This window comes from Scleropages formosus, chromosome 3, assembly GCF_900964775.1.
Source record: "Scleropages formosus chromosome 3, fSclFor1.1, whole genome shotgun sequence".
NCBI lineage: Eukaryota > Metazoa > Chordata > Actinopteri > Osteoglossiformes > Osteoglossidae > Scleropages > Scleropages formosus.
This window is the reverse complement of record NC_041808.1, coordinates 1151219-1164691: the sequence shown is the minus strand read 5'-3', so window position 1 is coordinate 1164691 and position 13473 is coordinate 1151219. Positions and strand designations below refer to the sequence as shown.

The 13473-nt window shown below is 40.2% G+C and overlaps 3 protein-coding genes across 5 annotated transcripts in view; 1 reads left to right on the top strand and 2 right to left on the bottom strand.

Annotated features, from left to right (window-relative positions):
• The window catches only part of LOC108924736 (beta-arrestin-1), a 31144-nt gene extending 27699 nt beyond the window's left edge, over window positions 1-3445 (top strand). For 2 of the 3 annotated variants that reach the window (XM_029250476.1, XM_029250475.1), the window contains 2 exons: window positions 68-119; window positions 461-3445. In XM_029250476.1, the coding sequence (XP_029106309.1) occupies window positions 68-119; window positions 461-572 (164 nt within the window). In that variant the 3' untranslated portion in view covers window positions 573-3445. Of the gene's footprint in view, window positions 1-67; window positions 140-460 lie in introns of all 3 variants that reach the window. The other variant, XM_029250477.1, reaches the window with a different exon arrangement.
• A 4622-nt stretch (window positions 3446-8067) lies between these two features.
• On the bottom strand, window positions 8068-9036 carry LOC108924737 (olfactory receptor 52E4-like). Its single transcript, XM_018736284.2, has one exon. It carries the CDS (start codon window positions 9034-9036, stop codon window positions 8068-8070), a length of 969 nt encoding a protein of 322 aa, XP_018591800.2.
• A 2336-nt stretch (window positions 9037-11372) lies between these two features.
• On the bottom strand, window positions 11373-13339 carry LOC108924738 (putative olfactory receptor 52P1). Its single transcript, XM_029250095.1, has 3 exons — window positions 12383-13339; window positions 11598-11811; window positions 11373-11395 (listed from the first exon to the last, which is right to left on the bottom strand). The coding sequence occupies exons 1-3, from the start codon at window positions 13337-13339 to the stop codon at window positions 11373-11375; spliced, it is 1194 nt and encodes a 397-aa protein (XP_029105928.1).
• Between the last annotated feature and the right edge of the window lie 134 nt (window positions 13340-13473).

The following is a 13473-nucleotide window of genomic DNA, read 5'->3' as shown; positions in this document are numbered from 1 at the left end:
TAACTTTTTTGTCGGTATCGCAGTTGTTTTTTGGGATGCTCACGTGTTGCTCTTTTTTCTGTCTCAGTCCCAGAAAACGAAGCGCCTCTGGACACAAATCTGATAGAATTTGACACAAAGTAAGCTGTCCGCTTATAGCGTGAGTTTGAGTTTGCGCCGGCCTCCCCGCGCCTCCATTAGCGTCCCGTCCCGTCACTTCCACTCCCTTCCTTGCATGAGCATAAAAAATGATTGATGCAGCAATGAATAATTTACCCCCTTCCTTTCGGTACAAAGTAGGCCTTTCATTTTACCGTACCGCATCTGGTTGAGAGGATCGGATTTTCCAGCATCTCTGAGGCCCCGTGGCTTCGAGCTTGTGAGAGCACAAAGTAACGCATTACATCTCATAGCACGTCTTGTGTCGCATGCTGACTGACTGAAAGCCGCATGTCGTCTCGTCCCGCCGCTCCTCTCTTAGCGACGACGACATCATTTTCGAAGACTTTGCACGGCAGAGACTGAAAGGGGCCAAGGATGACAAGGACGAGGACGAGGAAGGTGCCAATTCGCCCAAGCTCAAAGACAGATAGACACGTGAGGCACGTGAGCCTCGCGCCGGGAGGCTGCGGTACGTACAGGCGTGCGGTGTGTGTGCGGCCGGAGGGATGAGACGGCGGCACGGTGGAGACCCTCCGCAAATCACCGCTGATTCTCTTCTGCTCTGCTCTTCCCTCTTCCTTTCTCACATGGACATGTCAACGGTAGGGAGGTGATTCTGGGATTTCGGTGAGCTGCCGGAGTTTGTAGGCCTTTAGGGCTTTAGGGCTTTAGGGCTTTAGGGCTCCGGCTCGTTGTCCACTAAATGTAGAGAACGGTAGATGCTAAATTTGGGCAAAAACAGGCTGAGAAATAAACCTTTATTCCTTTATAGCATGTCTTTGTGGAATTCAACTTAATGCACAATACAACAGAGAATTCTGTATTATATCTTTTTGTAGGTTTTTTTAAAGAAAGTAGCCGGGGATACAAAATACTGCCAAATTAGATTCTCTCATGTCTTTTTGTAAATACATATGAATGTTACGGACAGGAGGGGGTGAAGGGGCATACGTGCATTTCTGATGTTCTGTTGCTGTTTACTCAGATATGTTTACAATTAGCGTTCGTATGACACACTTTCAGCCATAAACATTATTATTATTATTATTATTATTATTATTATTACTTTCAGCCATAAACCTTTGGGTCCTATTATTGCAGTTACACAAACGTAAAAAACTCCGTTTGTGGACTTTTATTTATTATTCCAGTAAAATACAAGGACTTGCAGCTCTGGAAGGTGTTGCCTTCGACTGGGTGCCGATTGACAGAGACAAACACACAGTCCGCAGTATTTATACATAAGTACGTTCCCTTTCACCGTAGAGGAGGCAGGCATTCACCAGAATATTTATGCCACCCAATGTGCTGTTTTCAGTTGAAATGGCCATTATTGCATAGTTGTGCGAGCGCTTGTAAACATATCTGCGTGTCGGATATTTGGCGCGAGCTGATGTTTGATAAGCAGAGAATTATGACTCTTAATAGTCCGTGTGAAACAAGTTATCATTTATATGGGTGGCCTTTTTGTGAGGTGGAACACCTGTACACTAAGATAGATGAGATGAAAACATTTTCGTAATCTTTCGCAACAGTTATTTTTTACTCTGGATGCAATTACTTAGATTTTTTCATTATATGCATGTAGTAATGAGCAGACCTGACCTGTTATACCTGATTGAGACGATATACTTCCAGATTTCGCTGTAATGTCCCAATCGGTTGTGCTGTCTACTTTTAATTGCATAAGTCATGTTTTTAATTTACACATCACTGGCATCTGCATATGTATTTATTAATATTGAAAGAGAGATAATGATAAAGTGTAAAAACAGCCCCTGTCTGTCATTTTCAGTCGGCTAATTACACTTTTCCAGTGTTTGCAGCCTGGGCTCAGCATATCGCTTCAGGTAACGGATTAAATTTAATTAAGTGTTTTCTTGTTACTTTGCAACATGTTCAAAGGCAAAACAATATGGTTATTGCCATGGTAGTGAATAAATCAGTATCTGTCTTTTCCCCAATAACAGAGCATCAGTAGTTTTTCTTTTTTTGCATTTTTAGTGACAGTGTCATGATAATCGGTATGAATTTTTTTACAATATAATATGTAAGACATTAGTAGATATTTAGTGTGATACTTCAAAAGTTGTTTTGTACAGAAATAGTTTGCTACAAAATAATTTCCTTTCACTCATTTAAACAAAGAAAAATTGCTGGAAAACGTAGAACAAATGAATGGGTGAAACTCCAGGCCCCCTTCATAAATAAGGTGTATAAATAACTATTTCCACGACTGTAAGGTCAACCGGCGCTTCTCAGTCATCTTTAAGGACTTACATGTTGAGCAGTTTGCATATGATATTCTGTATATTTTACTTTGCACTTTTGTTTTGCCGTTTTTTTAACTCCACTTAATTAATTACAATTTCACAAATTATATCAGATGGTTTCAGAAGCTGTAAGAATGTGTTTCCCAGCACAATGTTGTTTTATTTGGACATGTGGACCTCTTGATAATAACTAAAATGTTGAGTATGTACTTTGTTTTAATTTTAGATCACTATGAACTATGACTGCAAACACCAAGTACATTTTACAAATTTCTTCCTTGTATGTTGCAATTTCAAAAATGAAGCTGAATGAATTCCATCACTGTGTCTCGTTACACAAAATTTACCACTTCTTCACCTGCTCGGATGCCCCCAGTACCATGCTTCTGAAATATGTTCATATTTTGCCAAAGTGTGTGTGAGTCTGCGTTAACTGCATGTGTTCATGTTTGTGTAGTAAGAAAACCAGCTGTGTTGACCACACACACACACACACACACACAGAGTGTTCTTCCAAATTCTTCAGAATATCAGTGAAGGATTTCAAAGTCCTCTTTTCCAGAAGAAAAGTTCTCGGAAGGCCTTATTCAGAAACACGAAATTCATTATTCGGATTTCTCCAACAAAATAAAACATTACGTGAATAAAAATGTATCGGAACTGTTTGGTGGAGAATCAACCGTTTTCACGGATTTCATACAACAGTCGAGTCCTTGCAGTATTTACATAACTTTGTTAGAAATATTTCCAAAACCGAATATACAATGTCTCTTCGTAGTACGCGGCACAACTGTCAGCCGTAAACTCCCGACAAATTTAGAATTAGAGTGTATAAACCGTCAGGTTTGTTTTTATTTATAACATTGTTAGACGTGTTGTTTACACCTATGTGCTCAACGGAAGAATACTATAGACCTTATTTAGATGCGATTTTTATCTTCTTTCCTTCTAAAGCAGTTGCTGTATGTCTAAAATCTTGCTCTGTTCCCTGTTATTCCTCAGTTGTATTTGTTGTAGTTTATCTATGATGTCGAGTCTTAATAAAAAAAAGTCACTGTTTTTGTAGAAGCTTCTTTATGGTTCCAAACAGCTTGTTGCAATACTGTTCATCAAACAAAACACGTACATGGAATTACAGTCTTTTGTCATGATGGCTCAAAACATGTCACCTGCACAGTGCCGTGATTTACACAAAATAATAATAATAATAATAATAGTGATAACAGCAAAAGTACACGATTATCTGTTACATTTGTTTAGTCTGACCAACTGGTTTAGCTGTAATGTTACATAATAAATCCCATTAATTCTTTCATGAACAGTACTGTAAAGTTCCTCACGTGTATAACTCTCCTTTGCGAATTAATGCGTTCTCTGTAGGTCCACATAATGCTTGTTTTTATGAACATTTTTAATTGCTTCTCTCTTATTGCCTCATCGGAGCCACTTTGAGTGACCAATTATCTCTGGCCACTTTTACTGTGGTACAGTGGTCCCATTAGCCTGAAGTCAGAACCCAGGAACCCAGCGGTGTCTCTGGTCTTTGGGATGTTGTGGGAAACAAGTTGTAATCGTCGCTCATTTATTGCCACTTTTCGCCTGATGCAACCATAGCCGCCTAATGAGCTTGTTAGTGCCACCACTTTCCTCACAGGCCAAAGCTGCTTTCACATTTATTAAGACTTCAGAAATACGTGCTCTGTTTTTCCGAGCCATATCTCGTTGATTTAAAAAAGCAAGTTATATCACAGTTATGAATTTATTTAAATTAAATCCACCTTAATTGCAACAAGAATACTGTAATGTAATACAGACGCCCCTCTACTTACGTAAATCCGGATTTACGTAAAAAATTCTCGGCATGCGTGTTGTTTACGGATAGAGCTAACGCAAAACATCTGAAATGCTTTAAGCACAAGTCGGCGTAGCCAAACAAGGCAGGAAGCCGCATCCTTCCGGTTCTTGTGTATTTTAAACCGTGAACATATCTCCTCGCGTTAGCGTCCTATTTTTTCCCCATATTTTTTCCCCTTTTCACTATTCGCAATGCCTGGTGGTAAACGTGCACCTGAAGAAAAATGAGAAGCGTCTCGCAAGGGTACAGCAATCGATTCGGAGATGAAATTGAAAATAAAAAGGAAGTACGAAGGTGGACAGAGATTATGGTCTACAGCACGGGAACCAGGTTTAGCCGTATCGACTTTAAATACGATGGTGAAGGATGCCGCAGTATAAAGGAGCACGTGAAAGGAACAGCTAGCATGAAAACTACAGTAATAACGAAGAAACGTCAAGTGGCAATAACTGAGATGAAAAATTATTCATTTCTGATTTATTACAAAAAATTACAAGAATTTATTATGTTGAATGGTGGGGGAGGAGGGGGAATCCGACATATGTAAATTCCGACGTACGTAAGCGGTTGCAGAACGGTCTGTTTGCGTAAGTCGAGGGGTGTCTGTAACAGTAGCAATCGTAATGCTGTAAAGTAACGACTGAAGTATCCCAGGATAATTTAATTCTCTTAAAGTTCTGAACCGTAAGATTCACTCTTTCCCCAGCTATCACAGTAGCATCACCGAACACAGCTACCTTACTGCAGTGTCCTCGAGGAAACCTTTCGATGAACACGGGCTTCATTTCCAATAAGCCGAGATGAAGCTCGTGGATCGGGAAGAGGAAACATCTGACGCAAGCGTTTCGTGTGGTTTCTTCCTTTCCCATTACTCTGGTACACGGCCCCTCCGGAAAGAAACTCCACGCCAGTTTGCGAAAACACAAGCGCCGCGGTAATAGCCTTGCACCACAGTAATTGGCTCTCCCGTGGCTACTTGAAGACCATTAGAATGAGGGTTTGTGTGGCCATCAGCTGCTCGTCTGTTGTTTCCCCACAACGCCGACATCGGCGGGAGCCGTCACCGAGACGGATGTTTCTCTCGGATCTTAGCTGAGACTTATTGAACCGCCAGCACAAGAGGCCGCTACTTTACGTGTTTCCATGTATTAGATGGAGAGAAATAGTAATAAATGCACAGAGCACTGCTCTCTGGCTGGAAAGAGCAATGGAGTCAGTATTGATGCAACCAGGGGTCACTAGGTGTTCAGTCTCTTTCAGCATCTGCCCTTACAGGACCTTTCACAACTGCTTTCCTCAGCACTCAATACAACATGGTATACTCTGCATGAGAAATCACACGTTTGCAAAATTCATATAGCGTCCTCTGAAGTGTACCTGATGGGTTCCACCGTGGCACAGCAGGTAAAGCCGGAGCTGCTTACCGGGGGTGGGTTCGACTCCAGCTCAGGGTGCGTGGAACTTGCTTGTCCCCCGGATGTCTGCACCCCACACACAGGCATGGAAGAAGGTGATGGTCCATAACTTCCACTCCCTCCTATCTCATGAAAATGCCATGAGTCGGGGTTCCTTGCGCGGGCAGCAGGTGGCATAGTGTTTAGAGCTGCTGTCTCGGGACGCAAACGTTCCAGGTTTGAATCCTAGATCCTCTTCTTGTACCCTTGAGCAAGGTAGTTGGTTTACGTTCTATGGCACATTTCTCTAGCACAAATATTTCTGTTTTGTTTCTTTCCCTAATGAGACTGGCTGTGACACTTGTACTCCATAGTGACGAGAACTGATGGCTGCATTCCAGCGGTCGAGAAGATCAGCATACCTGCACCCGGACAAGAATTTTTTTGCTTTTAGTGACTGTAGTAATGCCAGAACAGCTGCGTAGTTTTGTGTCTCTTGGTAGCTGGTATGTCTGCCTCTCTTTTTCTCTCTAGATTGCCTAGGAGGGGTGGACTGCCACTGGCACTTGTCACCCAGAGGTTTTTCTTTCCCTCCATTGCATTTTGGGTTGGGAGTTTTTGTTTTCCTTTCCTCCGTCTCCCGTTTCCTCACTTTATAGCTTTACTGCCTCGTATAATTCTTGTAGTAACAATGAATAGCTACATTTTTCTCTGTGTAACTTCTATGAGTCTTGATCCTTAGTTTAGCGCCCTGTGTCACAGTGTGAGAAGAGTGTTGTATAAAAACAAATCGAATTAAATTGAAATATAAAGAGCAGTTAGATATATAGAGTCGTTTCTGCTATATTGCAACAACCTGGAAAACCTTATGTTTTGGAAAATCGCACAGTAAACAAATGGGACTAATGGGGAAAACACAAACCGCTGAAAACCTAAATAAATTAACCGAAGCGTTAGGGATTTAATAACAATTGTAATAAAAACGCTAGCAAAGTTTTAAAAAGTTCATTTCATAATAACCAAATACTACAGTAAATACGCTGTTTTAACTTGAAAAAGGTGAGGGTAACTTGACCGGTTCGCAAACGCAGTATCACATGTGCCTGCATTCCGTTCAAAGAGTGTTGTAATGTGAAGCTTCCCTTACGACGTTTGTTATGCTCTCCACCTAAAAGTTTGTCACCAGCATGTTTCTTAGGAACAGTTTTGTCACCTTACTTACTCGTGCATTGTGTGTATTGTCGCACAAATATTGCCGATGACATTGCACAGAAGCCTGCGCAAGTTTCGCGTTATAGTGACATCGTTCCTATTTTACAAAGTGCGGAAACTCGCGTAAAAGCAGCAATGAGCAAATCTGTCATTTCATGTGCCGGGCCTGCAGCATCAAGAGCAAAACGAGAGAATTCCTGTCCACCTTTTGTTCCCAGCACACTTAGCAAAATGACTTTGGAAATCGTTAATATATTCCATTATATTAAAAGCTCATGCAAAAAAGTTTCGAAGATTTGTTACGCCAGTCAATGCACATCTTAATATGAGCAAAGACACCAGCGATCAATAAATATAAAGGATGTTCAATAGCCCACAACAGCATCTGTTAAAAGCTGTGAGAGATGGGGCACAAAACACTTACTGTACAAACTGTACAAAATCATTGACTGAGCATCTAGGAAGATCTGAACTTGCTGGAATCAAACTGAATTATATTTCATGTTCCACCAAAAGGAGGGATTATGTCTTTTATTGGCCACTGGTTTCAGCTGCAGTTAAATCGGATGGATTGAGACAAGATATTGGAATTATGCACTAATAGAAGTAGGGTTCTCCAAGGTTATAGTTTTGAGGAAGTTAATTCATTTCAATATCCACAAGTGAGGCTGCAGTAAATAAATAGTAAATTATGAAAGAGTGCTATTTTTAGATATAATCAAGATACTATGCAGTCTTCTGCAGGCTTAAATTTAGAATGATAAATGTTAATATTTGGCTCTAACAATACTTAAGCATTATTTCTATATCTATCAATATCTATATTTTAGTGTGAAAATGCAAATTTGATATGTTGTTGAAATGTAAACTTAGCCTTGTATGTTCCATGTACTTGGATGAAAGACAAAATAGAGAATGACTGATTTTTCTCTTTATTCCACTAAAGAGAAACCAGAGTTTTTGCAGAGAATGGATTCAGATGAATTGTAAATTAGACATTACAAAGAACATTACACACAAATTTGTTTGACTCATGAAACTTTTATTGACTATAAGTTATTGTACCTAAAAATAAGGAGTTAATTCTACTGTTTTCTGTCTGCTTATTTAGATATGTGTTCGTGACTGTATTATTTCTTTTGAATAATTTCAGGAAACATTCTACATATTTTACACAATATTCCACATCATATTATAAAGGTACAGTCTTTGCATATTGAGGTGCAATTTTTGTACAGTGAAACAGTTTTATTAGTTGTTCCCTTATTTCTTTCGTCCTGATGCCATAAATGACTGGATTGCAGCAGCCGGGGACAAGAAAATACATGCAGCTAATAAGAACTCGATAGTCTGCTGGAATCGCATGCTTCACCCTGTATGCAAGAAACGCAGTCATAGAGGAAAAGTAAGTGATGAAAATAACAATTAAGTGAGTGCCACAAGTGTGGATGGCTTTTTGCCGAGATTCCCCAGCTGCCGACCGAAAAATAACCACAAAAATTGCAACGTAGGAATAGGCAAGGCCAAGGAAGTCCACCGTGGGTATGCAGAAGTTGACGAAACCTGCGATGTAGTTCTTGGTTGTGTCTCCACAAGCCAAGTTCACCACTAACTGGTGCTCACAGAAACAGTGGTAAAGGACATTTGAAGCACAGAAGGTGAGTCTTCCAACAAGGATGACCATGCTTGAAACGATGATTGTGTTTCGGAGCACATAGACAAAGGTGAATCTGAGTATGTTTTCACTGTTAACAACATCATTGTAACGCAACGGTAGAATAATAGCAAAGTAGCGATCTACCGCCATGCCCAAGAGGATGGTGGACTGGAAACTACCTGTAAAATGAACAAGAAACATCTGCAGCAGACATCCTGCTCGAGAAATCTCATTCCGGTCAGAAAGAAAACTAAAGAGCATTCTGGGTGCAACCAGCAGTGGGGCAACTATATCTACACAGGCAATGGAGCCGATGAGAACGTACATGGGTGCGTGTAGACTCCTCTGTCTGATGATCACGTAAAGAAGACTTGTGTTGCAAACTGTGGAGAAGATGAACATCACACAAAAAGGGAGGAAGAGGTATCGCCGATGCTCTCCAAGAGAAGAGAACCCAATCAGAAAGAATTCGGTGTGGGAGAAGTTCCACTGTGGCTCCTCCATATGGGTTCCAACGATGTACTGAGCAAGGAAACTCTGTGAGAAAGCAAAGTTAGTTAGAAAAGAAAGTTAGATTTAAAAAAAAATAAAAAAATTATCTGACGTTGTATAAGCTGTAGTTTCTTGTATAGCATAAACAATGAAAATGTACCTTAAACCAAGAGGAAACGATATATGCAGACAACTGTATAGTTCATATTTTTAATATGTACCATCATTGAAAAGCTAAATTTAAATGTTCGGACTGAAAATGTTATTGTTATAATAATAATAATGATAATAATCATTATCATCATCATCATCATCTTTGTGAAATTAATTGAAATTAATTGCACTCACCCAAAGTTATATTTTTTAACACATTTTAAAAAGCCTGGGCAACTAAAAATGCCTTTATTTTGTTTACATAAATTCACTGAAATAACATTTACTTCAGTTCTCATTTATTTCTCTTTCTTATAAATAAATGCTAAGCAAGGCCTGTTAAAAATCACAGAAACTATCAGCTGATGATTTCTCTGAAGCGACAGTGGAAACCAGACACATTACATTATAAACTATTTCATATCTCTAAAGGCTGTATCTTTTAGTCTCTAGAACATGTTTTCTTCTCCTGCTCTTATATACACTCCTACGTGGTCTGTCCTTCTCCCTAAACACTGTTCATTCTGCTGAGGCCTCTATCTGTTCTTCCGTCTTAATTGGTAAACAAGGACCCACTTTTCAGTAACCCTTTAAACAACCAAATATGAAAAATTTCTTAGTCATTTTTTACGTGAACTTTCTCCTTTAGGTGGGGGATTTTTTGGTGAAAAGTGGTTAATTATTCCAGGGTAAAAAAAAACATAATGAAACTACATAAACATTCCAAGGAGGTCAATAATAATTATATGAATGTGCAGTTTTTTAACTTAAAATAAGAAGTTACTAGTAGAGTATTAGATATGATCCCATTTACATTTCTCTTTGATTTTTTCAAGTGTAGTTTAAAAGAAACTATATTTATACGTAACACTGAACGACGTACAAAAGGATTCAAAGTGAGAGATATCATAAGCCAGCAGGGTAAGTAGCAAGAAGTTAACTTAAAAAAAAATGTCATTATTTCAAAGTTTATTGTGCAAATCAAGCTCCTTCTAGATATTCATCAAGTAACAAAATTTCCTATAGGCAGCAGCAACATTATTGTGCCCAGGCTCACAGATCCTGCAGTTTTTCACACTCAGACTACATACATGTGTTGGTTTTACTTTGCAGCCACTGAATTACTTTGAGGAATCAAGGATGCTGAAATCCCAGAGACACCAGAGCCCCAGTGAAGGTAGTGCAACTTGAGACCTGGAGGAAATTAATTCACTGGCGCCGTCTGCAGGCATTTTGCTCTTTCGTATTATTTGCACGTCCTGATTCCGAGGCACAGTTTACCGATAAAATGGGAGTTACATCATTTAATATATTCCAACACTTTATAACTCCATTATGCTTATTTTTCTGTTACTAAGGTTCTGCCTTAACGCCAGTAACACGGAAACTGTAAGACATGAGTGTCCAAATGTGAAGTTTTACCTAATCCCTAACCCTAACCCTAAACATTTTTAACAACTGGTTGTAACCACACCTAAACAACATAATGCAATACCTTTACATGAGTGGGGAAATGCAAATATGTAATATTGTTAAAATGCCTTATATGTTCATCGTATTTAAATAAAACTCAAAAAACTTTTTTTCTTTTTATTCTGCTGGCAGTCTTCACAGAGGGGGCTTTAGATTAATTCTAAGTTGAAGACATTACCAGGAATTCTACACACATTTGTTTCATGATTTATGAAACTTTTAATATAATATAAATCTTAATACAACAAAACAATGGGTGGAAAATGAAATATTCTTCGTGAACTGTTTTTTTTCTATCTGCTTATCGAGATATTTTTGCCTTAATCCTTTCCATAAGTTCAGAAACATTGTACATATTGAACATACACAGGCTCAGACCCTTAGTTCTCCCTCCAAATGCACACACAAAACCATGCATGACATGGAATGCAATATAAAACATACTGATGGTGAGAAACCAAATATTCAGTATACATGTAAAATAGGAACTCACCCCAATAACTAAATCACCAACACAAAAGGGAATTAACACAATGCACCAAATGCTAGCTAAAAACATAATTGAAACAAAACACAGGTACACTATGCAGTAAGCAATGATGGGAAGGGTTCTACTACCCCACCACAACACCACTGCCTTCAGCCAAGGGGTCAGTCCTCCTTGACCAACTCTAAGGCAACATCTGTCCTGCTGAAACCAGTTCTGCTGAGCAGACCGACAGTCAGTGGTCCTCAGGGTTAAGGCCTGTAAGACAGCACCAAGCAATGGTCCCTGAAGAGCAGAGGCTGGAGGAAGACAACCAAGCTACCCGTCACACCCTAGGTATGTGACCAGAGTCTGGTGCCCACAGTTCCTCTGTGCCATTCTCTTTCATGTCCCTCACAGAAGACATGGAACCACAACCTTTTTTTGCAGGGTGGTGACCAGGAACTAGTGGCTCCTCTACTCTTTGGATCCGATGTCTGGCACGGCTCGACAGACACATCCTCCCGCTCTATCTCCTCGCCTCCATTCATTCCATAATTGTGCAGACTGGGACTCCACAGGCAGGACTTCCATGGCAGGGTGGTGCGAGACCACTGTAGGGGGTTGTTTCGGCACAGTGGAGTCTGACTGTGGGTGGCTGTGTCATGACTGGTGGCACCATCTTTGAAATTCGGCTGTGGAAAAGCACAGGCTGTCCAGAAGGTAACTCACCAGTGTACCTGGGGTGCAGCAGGCTTGCATTGCTGCAAGAGCGATGGAGTCACACACAAACAGTGTGTAATAGGTCTCTGGTGCCCCTCCAAGCTGGAAAGTCCTACTCAGCATTCCAGTGTCTCTTCCGTCTTCATATTTCCAAGTTGCCCACCATCAGATCTGCCTTTATCCCACTTCTACCACCAATGTGACAACAGACAACCAAGATTTGCACACTTTGCTCTTTTATTGATGAACTACAAAGTGGAACACAGACACAAATCCTTACTTCTCGGTGAAAAGCACACACAGAACCAGACAGGCCAAAAAATGCATCATAAAACATACTGGTGGTAACCAAGCAAATATTCAGGACACATGTACAATAACTCACCCCAGAAACAAAACAACTATAAACACAAAATTAACAATTTGCACAATACACCAGAAGTTTACTGAAACATAATTCAAATAGCAGGTGCATATATGCCACATGGCAAGGAATGATGAAAAGAATCAAACCCCCTCGATGCTACAATATTATAAAGGTACAGTCTTTGCATATTGAGGTGCAATTTTTGTACAGTGAAACAGTTTTATTAGTTGTTCCCTTATTTCTTTCGTCCTGATGCCATAAATGACTGGATTGCAGCAGCCGGGGACAAGAAAATACATGCAGCTAATAAGAACTCGATAGTCTGCTGGAATCGCATGCTTCACCCTGTATGCAAGAAACGCAGTCATAGAGGAAAAGTAAGTGATGAAAATAACAATTAAGTGAGTGCCACAAGTGTGGATGGCTTTTTGCCGAGATTCCCCAGCTGCCGACCGAAAAATAACCACAAAAATTGCAACGTAGGAATAGGCAAGGCCAAGGAAGTCCACCGTGGGTATGCAGAAGTTGACGAAACCTGCGATGTAGTTCTTGGTTGTGTCTCCACAAGCCAAGTTCACCACTAACTGGTGCTCACAGAAACAGTGGTAAAGGACATTTGAAGCACAGAAGGTGAGTCTTCCAACAAGGATGACCATGCTTGAAATGATGATTGTGTTTCGGAGCACATAGACAAGGGCGAATCTGAGTATGTTTTCACTGTTAACAACATCATTGTAACGCAACGGTAGAATAATAGCAAAGTAGCGATCTACAGCCATGCCCAAGAGGATGGTGGACTGGAAACTACATACAAAATGAACAAAAAACATCTGCAGCAGACATCCTGCTCGAGAAATCTCATTCCGGTCAGAAAGAAAACTAAAGAGCATTCTGGGTGCAACCAGCAGTGGGGCAACTATATCTACACAGGCAATGGAGCCGATGAGAACGTACATGGGTGCGTGTAGACTCCTCTGTCTGATGATCACGTAAAGAAGACTTGTGTTGCAAACTGTGGAGAAGATGAACATCACACAAAAAGGGAGGAAGAGGTATCGCCGATGCTCTCCAAGAGAAGAGAACCCAATCAGAAAGAATTCGGTGTGGGAGAAGTTCCACTGTGGCTCCTCCATATGGGTTCCAACGATGTACTGAGCAAGGAAACTCTGTGAGAAAGCAAAGTTAGTTAGAAAAGAAAGTTAGATTTAAAAAAAAATAAAAAAATTATCTGACGTTGTATAAGCTGTAGTTTCTTGTATAGCATAAA

Excerpts from the sequence above, each read along its gene's own strand:
- LOC108924738 (XM_029250095.1), bottom strand. The coding sequence starts at position 13,339 with ATGGAGGAGCCACAGTGGAACTTCTCCCACACCGAATTCTTTCTGATT. Across the intron at positions 11,812-12,382 it reads CACCTCAATATGCAAAGACT|CCGAATTTCAAAGATGGTGC; the intron begins GTACCTTTATAA and ends GCTTTTCCACAG. Across the intron at positions 11,396-11,597 it reads CCAGACATCGGATCCAAAGA|GCCTTAACCCTGAGGACCAC; the intron begins GTAGAGGAGCCA and ends GCTGTCTTACAG.
- LOC108924737 (XM_018736284.2), bottom strand. The coding sequence starts at position 9,036 with ATGGAGGAGCCACAGTGGAACTTCTCCCACACCGAATTCTTTCTGATT.